General features: G+C 49.1%; 10 protein-coding genes across 10 annotated transcripts in view; 8 read left to right on the top strand and 2 right to left on the bottom strand.

The window, feature by feature from the left end:
* Positions 1 to 232, top strand: part of Pmar_PMAR006374 (hypothetical protein) — a 1,205-nt gene extending 973 nt beyond the window's left edge. Inside the window, exons 6-7 of the mRNA XM_002786912.1 lie at positions 1 to 47; positions 98 to 232. The exon at positions 1 to 47 is cut by the window's left edge and continues 4 nt beyond it. Coding sequence (XP_002786958.1) covers positions 1 to 5 — 5 coding nt within the window. The 3' untranslated portion in view covers positions 6 to 47; positions 98 to 232. The remainder of the gene's footprint in view (positions 48 to 97) is intronic.
* A 483-nt stretch (positions 233 to 715) lies between these two features.
* Positions 716 to 2,369, top strand: Pmar_PMAR006373 (hypothetical protein; the record flags this gene model as incomplete). Its single annotated transcript, XM_002786911.1, has 5 exons — positions 716 to 860; positions 911 to 1,005; positions 1,046 to 1,149; positions 1,196 to 1,340; positions 2,316 to 2,369. The coding sequence occupies 5 exons, from the start codon at positions 716 to 718 to the stop codon at positions 2,367 to 2,369; spliced, it is 543 nt and encodes a 180-aa protein (XP_002786957.1).
* A 151-nt stretch (positions 2,370 to 2,520) lies between these two features.
* On the top strand, positions 2,521 to 2,965 carry Pmar_PMAR006372 (hypothetical protein; the record flags this gene model as incomplete). The annotated part of the gene is made up of 2 exons (XM_002786910.1): positions 2,521 to 2,724; positions 2,804 to 2,965. 2 exons carry the CDS (start codon positions 2,521 to 2,523, stop codon positions 2,963 to 2,965), a joined length of 366 nt encoding a protein of 121 aa, XP_002786956.1.
* Positions 2,966 to 3,666: 701 nt separating this feature from the next.
* On the top strand, positions 3,667 to 4,281 carry Pmar_PMAR006371 (adrenodoxin-type ferredoxin, putative; the record flags this gene model as incomplete). Its single annotated transcript, XM_002786909.1, has 4 exons — positions 3,667 to 3,825; positions 3,879 to 3,938; positions 3,991 to 4,059; positions 4,147 to 4,281. The coding sequence occupies 4 exons, from the start codon at positions 3,667 to 3,669 to the stop codon at positions 4,279 to 4,281; spliced, it is 423 nt and encodes a 140-aa protein (XP_002786955.1).
* A 164-nt stretch (positions 4,282 to 4,445) lies between these two features.
* Pmar_PMAR006370 (conserved hypothetical protein) lies at positions 4,446 to 5,494 on the top strand (the record flags this gene model as incomplete). The annotated part of the gene is made up of 4 exons (XM_002786908.1): positions 4,446 to 4,689; positions 4,740 to 5,014; positions 5,061 to 5,256; positions 5,306 to 5,494. Exons 1-4 carry the CDS (start codon positions 4,456 to 4,458, stop codon positions 5,492 to 5,494), a joined length of 894 nt encoding a protein of 297 aa, XP_002786954.1. The 5' UTR covers positions 4,446 to 4,455.
* Positions 5,495 to 6,123: 629 nt separating this feature from the next.
* Positions 6,124 to 7,548, top strand: Pmar_PMAR006369 (Tubulin alpha chain, putative; the record flags this gene model as incomplete). Its single annotated transcript, XM_002786907.1, has 1 exon — positions 6,124 to 7,548. The coding sequence occupies one exon, from the start codon at positions 6,124 to 6,126 to the stop codon at positions 7,483 to 7,485; it is 1,362 nt and encodes a 453-aa protein (XP_002786953.1). The 3' UTR covers positions 7,486 to 7,548.
* Positions 7,549 to 7,678: 130 nt separating this feature from the next.
* On the top strand, positions 7,679 to 9,025 carry Pmar_PMAR006368 (beta-tubulin, putative; the record flags this gene model as incomplete). The annotated part of the gene is made up of 1 exon (XM_002786906.1): positions 7,679 to 9,025. The coding sequence occupies one exon, from the start codon at positions 7,679 to 7,681 to the stop codon at positions 9,023 to 9,025; it is 1,347 nt and encodes a 448-aa protein (XP_002786952.1).
* A 689-nt stretch (positions 9,026 to 9,714) lies between these two features.
* Pmar_PMAR006367 (hypothetical protein) lies at positions 9,715 to 10,731 on the bottom strand (the record flags this gene model as incomplete). Its single annotated transcript, XM_002786905.1, has 1 exon — positions 9,715 to 10,731. One exon carries the CDS (start codon positions 10,729 to 10,731, stop codon positions 9,715 to 9,717), a length of 1,017 nt encoding a protein of 338 aa, XP_002786951.1.
* Positions 10,732 to 10,809: 78 nt separating this feature from the next.
* Pmar_PMAR006366 (hypothetical protein) lies at positions 10,810 to 12,478 on the bottom strand (the record flags this gene model as incomplete). Its single annotated transcript, XM_002786904.1, has 8 exons — positions 10,810 to 11,022; positions 11,097 to 11,180; positions 11,253 to 11,361; positions 11,407 to 11,556; positions 11,609 to 11,751; positions 11,953 to 12,082; positions 12,127 to 12,317; positions 12,341 to 12,478. 8 exons carry the CDS (start codon positions 12,476 to 12,478, stop codon positions 10,930 to 10,932), a joined length of 1,038 nt encoding a protein of 345 aa, XP_002786950.1. The 3' UTR covers positions 10,810 to 10,929.
* A 114-nt stretch (positions 12,479 to 12,592) lies between these two features.
* Positions 12,593 to 13,200, top strand: part of Pmar_PMAR006365 (conserved hypothetical protein) — a gene marked incomplete at both ends in the record, with an annotated part of 1,079 nt that continues 471 nt past the window's right edge. Inside the window, one exon of the mRNA XM_002786903.1 lies at positions 12,593 to 12,811. Coding sequence (XP_002786949.1) covers positions 12,593 to 12,811 — 219 coding nt within the window. The remainder of the gene's footprint in view (positions 12,812 to 13,200) is intronic.

The following is a 13,200-nucleotide window of genomic DNA, read 5'->3' as shown; positions in this document are numbered from 1 at the left end:
TGTGACGACGACGACGACGACGATCGGCGGCGCACATCCCTCGACACGTAATGCCAGTAGCATCATCGGTCGTGTGTCGTGATTGGGATTAGTGTAGGTAATATGATAACGACGATGATGGAAGCTGTATGTGCATGATTAGTAGAGGCTGGGCGCTGCCACTGTGTCTTGACACCATGTTAGATGATGATGCTGCTGCACGTTGGTGAAGTTTCCATCGACACATTTGTGATGGTCTGATTCCGTTGTGTTGGAAGTGCGGCTCGGGGTGGTCTTCAAGTGTGATTGATAACATTTTGGTCTTGGAGTGGTATAGGCCACTTCTCAATGGGTTGTTTCAAATAACCACGAAAGGGGTTATGTCGTTTTTATGTGGTCAAACTGCGGGATGTGTCTCGACATTACCTCCACTGCTTTTATCTTGTCATAGTTGTTGTAATCGTTGTAGGAAATTGGCGTTTTTTGAGTTTTTACGGCATGCAGAAGGTGATGATAATGATGACGAGTCTATGAGTAGTTGGATGTCTATATTATTACTGTCCTCAGATCGCCCAAGTATCTATCGTACCGCACGCCCATGATGATGATGGAGTGGCTGCTAATCAGCCATCACTAATTAATACTATTGAGATCTTCACACAACTGTGGGAATTTGAGTTTTATGATACATGTCAAGCCACGAAGATCAGCACATTACTGTTGTTGTATCAGCACTATGCCCAACACGGCTGCTGCCAAGGGCTGGGTTAAGCCGGAGCTGCGAGTGTCCATAATACGTGTGAAGCATCTAAAGGATATAGGTGTTCATGCAGTAGAGGTACAGCTGGATGGTCAAGAGTCTAAGAGGACGGCGTGGGTTGGTAATGATGGGGAATTGGATCTTAGGGCATGGTGCTTTGTCTTGGCTCAGATGGTAACGATGATAAGGAGTTTAATAGGGAGGCAGGCTTCTTTCTCAAGGGGGACCAACAGGAGAACAATACCGACTTTTGGAACAGAGCTTTTGTGAAATTCCATCGGGTCCAACGCGGTCGAGTTTTGGTAGGTACACATCACGCTCATTCGCCAGAGGACTTTTCGGTCGGATAAGAATGTTGCTGCGTGTCACCTTAGCATGAAAGTGATTCGGAAATACGGCGTAGTTCGGGGGTAATATCCTAGGTATTTGATATGGTACGATATCATTGGGGTTCAGATGGATACCACTAATGCACGATAATGAGTATGTAGGGGAAATGCTCGTTCGGGTGAAGCTGCAGGGCGTAGACCGGTGGAAAGACCGCGAGAAGGGCCCGGCCTCAGAAGCTGTATTCAATCTGCCTTTAAATGGTTACGCTGAAGTACATTACTAGTTACTGTTAGCTTCGCTTCGCTAGGCTGTTGAGTCTATTGTGTTGGTTGTCGGTCGGTGGAACAGTGGTGGTGGCTGTCGTGGTTTCACTCTACTTGTTGGAAGTTATAGAAGGAAATGGTGGCAGCAGTGTGACGCGAGAATAGAGATGCGAACTGGAGGAATACCAATACCAATCACTCGGGTACTCAACGGAGTGTACTAGGTTGAGGTCTAGATGGTGGAGAGTTCCCACGCTGAGTAATTCGTCAGTGATGGTTTCTATGCTGAAGGAGATAGGTAAGGAGAGACTCGAAGTAAGCATAGGAATGGCTTCGCTCCGCCTTCTTAGAGGACTATTTTAAAAGCAGAGGTATGTGCTAGGGATAACGATGGTGACTAAGACAGTGAGGGTGGATACCTATGTGATGGAGAGGCGGACGGGTGGGCCTCAGAGAAGTGACCGGGGGTTCATGGGTATGCGATGAAGATGTGGAAGGACCGAGACGGCGAAGATATGCTTCTCTTGCAACCATACGGTGGTACGGAAGTTGGAGGGCCTCGGGGGTTTGACGATTGGTATATGTATAACATGGCTGGCTTCGCTCCGCTAGACGTGGCAGGGTCCCAAGGCCAGTACGGATGATCTCTTAATTGCTCAGCAGAGGTCTATCATCACGACACTCTCCGTCTGAGACCAGTGATCCCTTTTGAGGATTGCGATAGACCAGGTGAAACTAGTGGTGCTATTCATTAGTGAACTGTGGCTGTTGTGGTGAATGTTTGCATTCTACGGAGGCGTGTAGATGCTCTGCGTTTATCTCGGCAAACCTATGATTCTTAATCTGACTTGTTTTTGTGTTTGAAAGTATATCATTTGAAGTCAACGAAAGGCGGTTGTCGAAGGTGCTGAAGGAGGCTGAGTTGTACTTCACCTTCATGTCGCTGCGATTGGTCGATAGATGTGTTCAATGTTGATCATCAGACTTCTCCAATGGAGGTTGAAAGTGACATAGGGCCGATCATAGGTCGCAACTAGAGATGGAGGGACTAGAGGCAATGTATCGTCGTGAAGGTGTGGTTCGACCATCGCGGACCACTACAGAGCACGTTGAATGGGAGTGTAACGTCGTGGTCGTATTGTAATGTTTGGTGCTCATTCTCGACCGCAGTTATCATTACTTAACATTATGGGTTTCTACTTGGCGGCACTGCTGTTGGCGGCTCGCTGTTTAGCACTGTGCGAGGCGGTGAGGGCCTCTGTGAATGAAGTTACTGGGAAGACGTTGATCCCTGGACACCTGTTTACCTTTGAGAAGGCTGTGCCTGGTGATGTTATCAACTACATCATAGACGCGGGGAGTCTTGAGTCTAACAGAGGATATGAAATTAGGGTGACAGGGGACGCATGATTTATTATTATTCGCTGCTGTGATGATAACCACTGTGCTGTGCGCCATGTTTTACTCTCAGACCTCCATGCCAGGCCAGGCTCCTATGAGTACCCTATTCGTGCTCTCGGCTACTGAGGGGCGGGACCCCGTAATAGAAGTTGACGATTTTAAGATAGTTTTCAAGACTGACGGCAACGGTGCAATCATTGGAGCTGGGGAGCCGGATCCGATCCTGCGGTGAGATGAATGTTGTGATTACGAAAATCGGAAAATTTCGTTTTTCCGTCAAAATTTCCGAACGTTCGTGTGTTCTGTCAGACGGTACATCCTCCAACTCCGGACTCGGCCGAGATCAGCATCCTATATTCCCGGCAAGATGGGAGAGCCTGTGGCGTTCAACATCATCATGGAACCCCTTGCGTTTTGTGTCCTTCCGGAGAGCCAGGTCGGTTGTTGGTGTTATAGTAGTGCATCGTATTTGAGAAGTTATCCTATTTTCAATCGAGTCGATTAAGGAGCGTGCTATTTTATTAAGCACATCATGAAATTTTCGATTTCTCTTCCAACAAGGATAGTTTCCCTCTGAAATTGGCGAAATCGATAGCCGATCGGACAGTGGATACTCTATGAAGAGGACTAGATGATTCTCGTAATCGTTTCATGGACATTTAGGAAAGAGTGATTTTCACCTAGTACTTACTCCTGAGTTCTCAGTTACGACTCATACCAGCACTAGTAGCGGCGTTGGTAGCGGCAATACTGATGTGGTGGTGTGTGTTCATCCAGCAAAGGCCACGTTGGTTGTTCATTCCCTCGCAACCTAGCACAACTGACAAGGCAAAGACCAAGTGATTTCTACTAGAAAAGAGGCCTGTGTTGAGCTATGGCGCATCTCGATCGGGCTCATTGCCGTTGTAGTGGCAGTGCACGTATTCTTCCCGAATGCTATCATCTCATCTCCGCTTCAAACTACCAGTGGTACTCAGTGCTGTTCGTGGAGTGCCAGGGCTACGGTACTTCTCCAGCAACAATCACGTGTTACTCAATTTCGTCGATAGTGAAGGCAATGCTGTGAAGACCGTGAGCGCCCCAGTGGGACAGGTGACACTCTTTGGCTTACTCAATTACGGAGTTGAATCGGCGTGGTTGTTCAGTCCCTCCTGGAGGTGGCCCATGCTAACGATATCGACATTGAAGCTGCTTGCGGTGGTCAGGTCGGTGTGATGGGCAGGTGAACTACGAGAATTTAGGGTGACTCGATTTCAGTGCGCTTGTGCCACGTGTCACATGATCCTCCCAGAGGACGTCTTTAAATTAATACCCGAGCCGGATGAGGTAGGCTGTATTGTGTAACCCTCAGTTGCGGCGAGTTGCGCTCTGCTAGTTTTATAACTGCGTAGGAGAGTGCTCTTTTGTGCGTAGGAGGAACTGGACATGCTCGACTTGGCAGCAGAAGTAACCGACACGAGCCGACTCGGGTGCCAAGTTACTGTCATTCCCGAGATGGACAAGATGACCATCCGTTTGCCATCGGAAGCATTGAGTCAGATGCTGTGATGGTCAACCTGCTATTCCGACTGATGTGTTTATATGCTGTTTCTGAGACTTTCCCGTTGTTGTGGTAGTCTACCGTCTTGAGGTTTGTTCTGCGTTATTCGTTACCAATTATGTGTAGAGCGTTGAACTTCTTCTTCTTCTTCTTCGCCATCGTTGTTGTTATTAGTTCTTCTTATGACACTGTCGTTCAGTGTGAGAGCTGTCGAAGGCCTCGCGGGTCGCACCAATTACGTATATCATCGGAAAGGCTTGGGGAAGAGGGTCCAAGTGTGGTTCCTCGGTGACATATCGACATTCGCTGGCGGCTTCAAGTCTCGACCGAGTGGAGATGTACGTAACGACTATCGCTACAGCATGGACGGTGTTGCATGGGTCATCAGCAGTCTCGTGCCACAGGACGTTGATTTGGTGAGATCAGTCGAGCCGCTATCGCTTCGCTGACTATGCAGTTTTGTCAGATTCTAATTCGGCCGCACTTACTGACCGACTCTGTTTACGCCATCTATTCAAATTTCACTCTAGTAGATGCTCACGGTTCTCCACGTTGGAAGGACATGCGGGAGTATCCGGAAATAGCTCCCGATGGGGCAGCTCACTTGAAGCAGCTCTTGAGCAATGTTCTCGAGGATAAGTTAGATGCGTCAAAGGGCATCAGCCTGTACAGTTTCAGTAAGGGCTGCATTGTGCTGGCGTCGCTCATGAAGAGCGGCTTTGCTGGGCTACCTATAAGAAGGTAACTCCAAAGAGTAAAGGCATTTTCCACTGAATTCACATTAAAGGTTAACATTCATCGATCCTGGCCTCAATAGAGCTGATGAAATCTTCCCCATCACACGTGAAGAACTGAAGGCTATGGATAAGAGTATTATCATTGAAGTACATTCGACACCGAGGCAAACGAAGGATCCGGATCGACCTTGGATAAAATTCGAAATCGAGGAATTTGTGAAGGAATGCAACTTGTGCAGTATTGAGGTAAAACTGTGGTATGTGTACAGGTGAAGTGTGGTGGTATGTATGTCAGGCACATCATATTGAGCACTTCAAGAACGTAACGGTTATGGGGCCAGCTAATGCACTCGACATGCACTTCGATGCTATCCCAGCTGCTCTTGGGAGCACGAAGGCTCGAGGCTACTTTGGAAAATGGGCTGCTGGCCTGTCGTTTGATACTGTGCGACCGATTGTCAATGAACCACATTTCTATCGATAATTGTTAGTTCCTTTAACTATTCTTCTGTGGGGTTATGATGTTCAATGCGGTTTTCATATGGGTGAGGGATGAAGTAGGAAGGATCACTTGATAACTCAACAACAATAGACAGTAGAGACCAGGCTGTCTGATATCATGTTCGAATGTTGAACAAAATTGATCAGACCTACAGAGGTAGAGGGCAAGCAGCAATAACAGCAAGGTTAAACCTTGTTGGACACAGCCTTGTTACTCCCACAGCGCCTTGCAATATCGTCTACCGTAGCTCGTCAACACCGATGGAACTTTCACGGAAGTGGCGCGCGCGATATGAACAGCTCATCATTAATCTCGCTCGCCATCTATTATTACGCCCATAATTGCCGTCGCTCGCCCTAAATGCGCAACCGTTTCGGTCGCTGCATTGCCCGCCTAGGTGAGACAAACGCTACCAGGGTAACGATAAGCAAAAAGTGTGATAGATAATCATAGAGTGAGTGTGGAATGTGGTGTACTCCCAGGACGGTCGATAGTGATGTGCATCAGGTAGATGAGTTTCTGTCCACTTCAAGATGGTCGCTCGAGGATTTCAAGCTGTTTTCTTCAGAATCCATTTGTCGCTAACCAAGCGCCTCCTTTAATCCTTCAAAATGCGTGAAGCTATCTGCATCCACGTCGGTCAGGGTGGTCTTCAGGTTGGTAATGCCTGTTGGGAGCTCTTCTGCCTCGAGCACGGCATTCAGCCTGATGGACAGATGCCCTCTGATAAGACCATCGGTGGTGGTGATGACGCCTTCAACACCTTCTTCTCGGAGACTGGTGCCGGCAAGCATGTCCCCCGATGCGTCTTTGTCGATCTCGAGCCCACTGTTATTGATGAGGTTCGTACCGGTACTTACAGGCAGCTCTTCCATCCTGAGCAACTCATTTCCGGCAAGGAGGATGCGGCCAACAACTTCGCCCGTGGTCACTACACCATTGGTAAGGAGATCGTCGATCTCTGTCTTGACCGTATCCGCAAGCTTGCTGATAACTGTACTGGTCTGCAGGGCTTCCTCGTGTTCAACGCTTGTGGTGGTGGTACCGGTTCTGGCTTGGGCTGCCTCATTCTTGAGCGCCTCAGTGTCGACTACGGCAAGAAGTCGAAGCTCTCCTTCACTATCTGGCCCTGTCCTCAGGTCTCCACTGCCGTGGTAGAGCCTTACAACACAGTGTTGTGCGTCCATTCTCTTCTCGAGCACACTGATGTCACTTGCCAGATGGATAACGAGGCTCTTTATGATATCTGCCGTCGCAACCTCGATATTGAGAGGCCGACCTACACCAACCTCAACCGTCTGATTGCTCAGTGCATCAGCTCCCTCACCGCCTCTCTCCGTTTCGACGGTGCCCTTAACGTGGATGTTACCGAGTTCCAGACCAACTTGGTGCCCTATCCTCGTATCCATTTCATGCTCACGTCATATGCTCCGGTCATCTCTGCCGAGAAGGCCTATCATGAACAGCTCTCTGTCGCCGAGATTACCAACTCCGTCTTCGAGCCCGCTTCCATGATGGTCAAGTGCGACCCTCGTCATGGCAAGTATATGGCCTGCTGTATGATGTACCGTGGTGACGTTGTACCTAAGGACGTTAACGCCGCAGTTGCTACCATTAAGACTAAGAGGACTATCCAGTTCGTTGACTGGTCCCCTACTGGTTTCAAGTGTGGTATCAACTACCAGCCTCCCACGGTCGTCCCAGGTGGTGACCTCGCTAAGGTTATGCGCGCCGTGTGCATGATCTCCAACTCCACCGCCGTTGCTGAGGTCTTCTCCCGCATTGACCACAAATTCGATTTGATGTACGCCAAGCGTGCCTTCGTCCACTGGTATGTTGGCGAGGGTATGGAGGAGGGTGAGTTCTCTGAGGCTCGTGAGGATCTTGCTGCTCTAGAGAAGGATTATGAAGAGGTTGGCATTGAGACCGCTGAGGGTGAAGGAGAGGAGGAAGGCTATGGTGATGAATTTTAAGTGCATTTAATATGTGAACAAGCAACTATTGTATCGGTATGTGGAGACCTCCTGCACAAGCAACTCCATCATGGAAGCATCCGGTATGATTTTGCGCATTCTCTTATTTGTTGGGTTGTGAATATTGTTCATCGTTGAACCAGTTACTTTTCGTAGGAATGCTCATCTTGATCAGCTTCATTTAATAATCTAAATGCGCGAGCTCGTTCACATTCAGGCCGGCCAGTGCGGTAACCAAATCGGTGCTAAGTTCTGGGAAGTAATCTCCGACGAGCACGGTATCGACCCTACTGGTACCTATCATGGTGACTCTGACCTCCAGCTGGAGCGCATTAATGTGTACTACAACGAAGCCACCGGTGGACGATATGTTCCTCGCGCTGTATTGATGGACCTCGAGCCTGGCACTATGGACTCGGTTCGCGCTGGTCCGTTCGGCCAACTCTTCCGCCCCGATAACTTCGTGTTCGGACAGAGCGGAGCCGGCAACAACTGGGCGAAGGGTCACTACACGGAGGGTGCTGAATTAATTGATTCCGTCCTTGATGTCGTCCGTAAGGAGGCTGAAGGATGCGATTGTTTGCAGGGTTTCCAAATCTGCCATTCTATGGGTGGTGGTACCGGATCTGGTATGGGAACTCTCTTGATCTCCAAGATTCGTGAAGAGTACCCTGATCGGATCATGGAGACGTTCTCCGTGTTCCCCTCCCCTAAAGTGTCCGACACTGTCGTGGAGCCTTACAATGCTACCTTGTCAGTACATCAACTTGTTGAGAACGCTGATGAGGTTATGGTACTCGACAATGAGGCCCTCTATGACATTTGCTTCAGGACTTTGAAACTCACAACGCCTACTTACGGTGATCTCAACCATTTGGTATCTGCTGCTATGTCTGGTGTCACTACTTGCTTGCGATTCCCCGGTCAGCTCAATGCCGATCTCCGTAAGCTTGCGGTCAACATGATCCCATTCCCCCGATTACACTTCTTCATGACGGGCTTCGCCCCCCTCACCTCTCGCGGCTCTCAGCAATATCGCGCCCTCACCGTGCCCGAATTGACTCAGCAGATGTTTGATGCTAAGAACATGATGTGTGCATCCGATCCTAGACATGGACGATATCTGACCGCAACCGCTCTCTTCCGTGGCCGAATGTCGACTAAAGAGGTCGACGAGCAAATGCTGAATGTCCAGAACAAGAACTCAAGCTACTTTGTCGAGTGGATCCCCAACAACATCAAGAGTGGTGTCTGCGATATCCCACCCAAGGGTCTCAAGATGGCTGTGACCTTCTTGGGTAACTCCACTGCCATCCAGGAGATGTTCAAGCGGGTGGCTGAACAATTCACTGCAATGTTCCGAAGGAAGGCTTTCCTCCACTGGTACACTGGTGAGGGCATGGATGAGATGGAGTTCACCGAGGCCGAATCCAATATGAACGATTTGGTTTCTGAGTATCAACAATACCAGGATGCCACCGCTGAGGAAGAAGGTGAATTTGATGAGGAGGAAGGCGAGTATGATATGGAACCCATGTAATTACCTCTCGTCATGCTTTCCATCATTCTGATCCTGTGGTTGTACCATTGTAGACGTAAGTGCTGGTGCCTTGACTAGTTCTAGCGCTTCCAGGGTCTACAGGGTTGGACGTGTCAGTTATAAGTCGGTATTAGTATGGAGTCAATCTCTTTGCTTCTCCGCGATAACTTCTGTCAGTTCAGCTGGTACATCAGCTGTGTGATGATTGGTGATGAACTTTTGTTGCTGTTGGGTTTGAAGTCTTGGTCTTCAGGGGGTTACGTGTGAGGAAAATGCAGGAACGCGCCAAGTTGGCAAGTAAAAATTCATATTGGAGTTGGCACTGCCAACTAACATGAATTTTTCTCCCGCACACGGCACCTAGCACATTATACAGGCACACTGCAATTGACTGAATCATGAATCTCAGAGCTTACTTGCCGTCTTCAAATACATCTAACTACACACTCAAACAATTGCCAACTCGACGTACATACTCTGAGCCTAGCTTCGTGCAAACCACTACAGCCTCGCCGGTTGCGATGGGCAGTGAACGACATTTATCACTTCATTGTCGTTTCGAACGACTCGTTCGTACCCCCAACCGAACTCAACAAGCAGGAAGGCATCACATATTTTATAATAAAAGTGCACCTCGCTTCACGGAGTGCGGCGAGAAAGACAGAACTTAATGATGCATAATATCTTCCTCATAGTTCATCATTGGTGATCGGAAAGTTCTTCGAGACTTCTGAACTTCTGAATGTATACTCTCTCATCTTTTCTTCATCCGCCTCATACTCGTCCAGTAGCGTCTCAATCTCAACAGGTATTGTCACAACCCTACCACTCTCCAGCTCTATGCGGCTCCCATTGAACTTAGCGATTCGGCCAAGTGACATCGGGACAATAACGGTGAGAGTATCGTCATCACCGAAGCGAATCTTCACACCATCCTTCTGAGCTTCCTCGTCTAGTTGTCTCTTGATTTCGTCTGAATCAGTTCCAGAATTCCGCGCTTTACCACCAGTAGCAGACATGCCTGGGTTCCGAGGAACAGTCACTCGGAGCTTGCCACTGTTCTGATCATAAACGACCTTGGTCTTATCCAGCAAGCAGTCGTCCGACATCGGATAGTATCTTTGCATATCCGTCACCATCGGGCCATTGGTCTTCCTCACTTGCAGTACAATACCTTTACCGACTTGCTTCACAGTGATACCGTTATCTTCTTCACCGAGCTCAGTTCGTAAAGTCTGCTTCGGAAGCTGACCAGCAATAACAACTTCACCGGCCGTAGTGTTCATAGTGAAGGTAGACTCGCCTTCTATCCCTCCCAAGGAGCCCGTCATCATCTGATTCAACATTTGCCCGATTACTCCATTAAACAGGTTCGCCAAAGGGACCATTCCATGGCGGAGCCGTTTCGGCTGCTGCTGCTGCGATTGAGCAACCACAGCTTTGTCTCCACCAGCAAGCTCATGAACATCATCGATCGAGTCGTATAGCTCGCCCATCGGTACGAAAGAGATTCCTCCCATAGGAATAATGATACCAGAACCCATGCCTTTCCCGAAATCTACGTTGAACGGAGCACCGAACATGTCATCAGACAATACTTCTTCACCATTCTCTTGGGAAACTACACTACTAGTGCTGCCAGGCTTCTCAGCTCGTACTACCACCTCTAGTAGAGGGAGTAGTGCAATGCAATTGTATCCTCTCATTCAATAAGATAATGAGGATGAAACTAAAGTCCATAACGTTCCCTGTCAAAGTGGACTCCACGCAACACAAAACTTAGCTGAAACTCCGCGTGAGAGAGATGCACACAGTGAATGATTCATATTGTTACTCGCGAATATAGTAGTAGACACCTCGGCATTTCATTGGCAACATTATTCTACTACAACTAACAATCATCATCATAATATTTTTCGGGATCGGGTCGTCAACCAACTTATCCAAACCACAGGCAGAGTCAGCGTGAAGAGGAATACCATCAGATTCTGTCTCACCTGATGATGGAGCGATGACCAAGCCTGCCGCGGTGGATCAACAACAGGCGCATCACGGTCTCCAAAGCACATACCTCAGCGGCCTCTTTGCCCAACTCCTTCTCATACCAGCTATCAAATACCGCCTGACGCATCGAGATCGGCATCTTCACACTCGACTGCAAGAAAACAGCACATCCCACCACCACCACCAGCAGCGGAGGAAGAAGAGTCGCAAGATGCCTCCTCACCTTGGTCTCGAAACACTCGTCCAGATTAGCCTTAACACGCCCAGCATGAGAACTCGGCCACAGCTTGAACAAACACATCCACCCTTGGGGACAGGACTCCTTCACGTATCTGATGCGACCGTCGGCACATCATAGAATTTTGGAGTCTCCTTACTTCCGGTTCATCTCAAGAGCACATGCAGTAGCATCATCGGAGTAGACCTTCCACAGCTCGATATTCTTCTTGCGTAGTCTGTCCCACTCCGCCCCCATACTATGGTCCAGCTGCGAGCGGAAGTCCTTATATGCAGCCGAATCGGCGACCCTGCGGAGACACCAACACTGCCTTGTTGGGCTACCGGTCGTGAGGCTCCTACGCTTCCTCATCGCTGTCGAACCGGTCCAACACATCCTGAGTGATAGCAGTGTGGTCCCGTCTAAGAACAGCCTCATCAGCCGGCAATGCGGTCATCTCAAGCTTCCTCTTCTCAGCTCTATACCCCCCCATCAGCATCTCAACCTGTAAGAGATGAAGACAAGCCAACCGCTGATACAGGCTCAGGAACGATCGGTCGAGTTCCTTTACCGCCGGAAGAACTAGTTCAATCCAATGAGTACGACAGTGAAGCACCACCAGGCACACATACAATATCGACGATCCATAATTGGATGCGAGCAACCACGCGCTGTATACGGCCGTAGTATTCCACTGTGGCACTACCTCTTGCCTCAAATGCTCAGCGAGTCGGACTGCATGTTTCGATGTACAGGTATCAATACGATCCTTAACCTCCTGTATCAACAATGCCTTATTCGAACGGAACTCAGACTGGGAGGCAATCCAGGGATACCTAATCAGAAAAGGTCGTCGCCACAATATCTACGCTCCGCCTACTCTCTGGTGCATCTTTTAGTAAAGGAGTCGGTGGTCTCAGCCATGACACCCTTGGCCCAATCCTGCAGCACCGCATCTCCGACCAGCTTAGTGTTGGCCTCATCAACAGCGGCATCACACGCGTTTATACTTGTCTCCAGAGCCACTCGGATCAAGTTGGAGATCGCTCTGAACAAGATCAAAGTTCGAGCCTGCAAGGCCACCAGCGGAACACGCATTGCCTGTCATTCTCGTATTTAAAGCGGACCAACAGCGCATCAGCACTCTTCGTCAACTCTTGAACCGGGTCCTCATCGAACTCAGGCAAACGGCCTACCATCTGAGCCAACATTTCTCCCAAGGCCATCCACATGTGAATCTCCCAGCAAACCCACCCAGTCGGCTGACAGTAGCTTCTTCAGTTGGGGCTGCTGCTGCTGTTCATACTCCTTCAATATTCCTTTATATCTGTCAATGCGTTCGAGGGATGGTACTGGCCCGTCCAGTCGTACTTGAGAACCTCGAAGCTAGTCGCCTCTCTCCCAATTTGCTCCAGAGTATCAGGCTCACATGGCAAAGATACCTAAGCATCCACCATTGCTTAGATAATCTAACCCGCATAAGAAGCCCTCCAGCAGTTCCCTTCTATTACGTTCGAGAGCTTCTGCTCGATATCCGTCACCAAATCAGATCGAACCCGAGCGATGTAATTCTGAACTTGTTCCAGCCATAAGGCGTGCGCTTTCCTAAAACCTCAAACTAACAACACGTTGGCAGACGGTGAATCCTACCTTTGCGAGTCGCGCATTTTCATCTCGAGATCATCGTTACGTGTAGGTAGGCCAAAATCCGCAACCTACCATGTAAACAATAGGTCATCAAAGTTCGAAGCTCAAAACAATACCAAGTTAGTGTAGAACTCCACCGCCTTGTCCCGGGCATCTCCCGAGGCCTTGTCGAACTCAGCTGCAGAAACAGCCTCTCCTGTGGGCCGGGGTGATACCCCCTCACTTAGGGTGGCTTCGAAGAGCTCGTATCTGCCAACTGTAATCCTCTACAGTCTTTGTGGTTACTGTTATATTACGAGTCCTTCAG

The sequence above is a fragment of the Perkinsus marinus genome (genome assembly GCF_000006405.1).
Source record: "Perkinsus marinus ATCC 50983 genomic scaffold scf_1104296930488, whole genome shotgun sequence".
Classification (NCBI taxonomy): domain Eukaryota; phylum Perkinsozoa; order Perkinsida; family Perkinsidae; genus Perkinsus; species Perkinsus marinus.
Note: the sequence above shows the minus strand (reverse complement) of the source record. Positions and strands in the feature narration are given on the sequence as shown.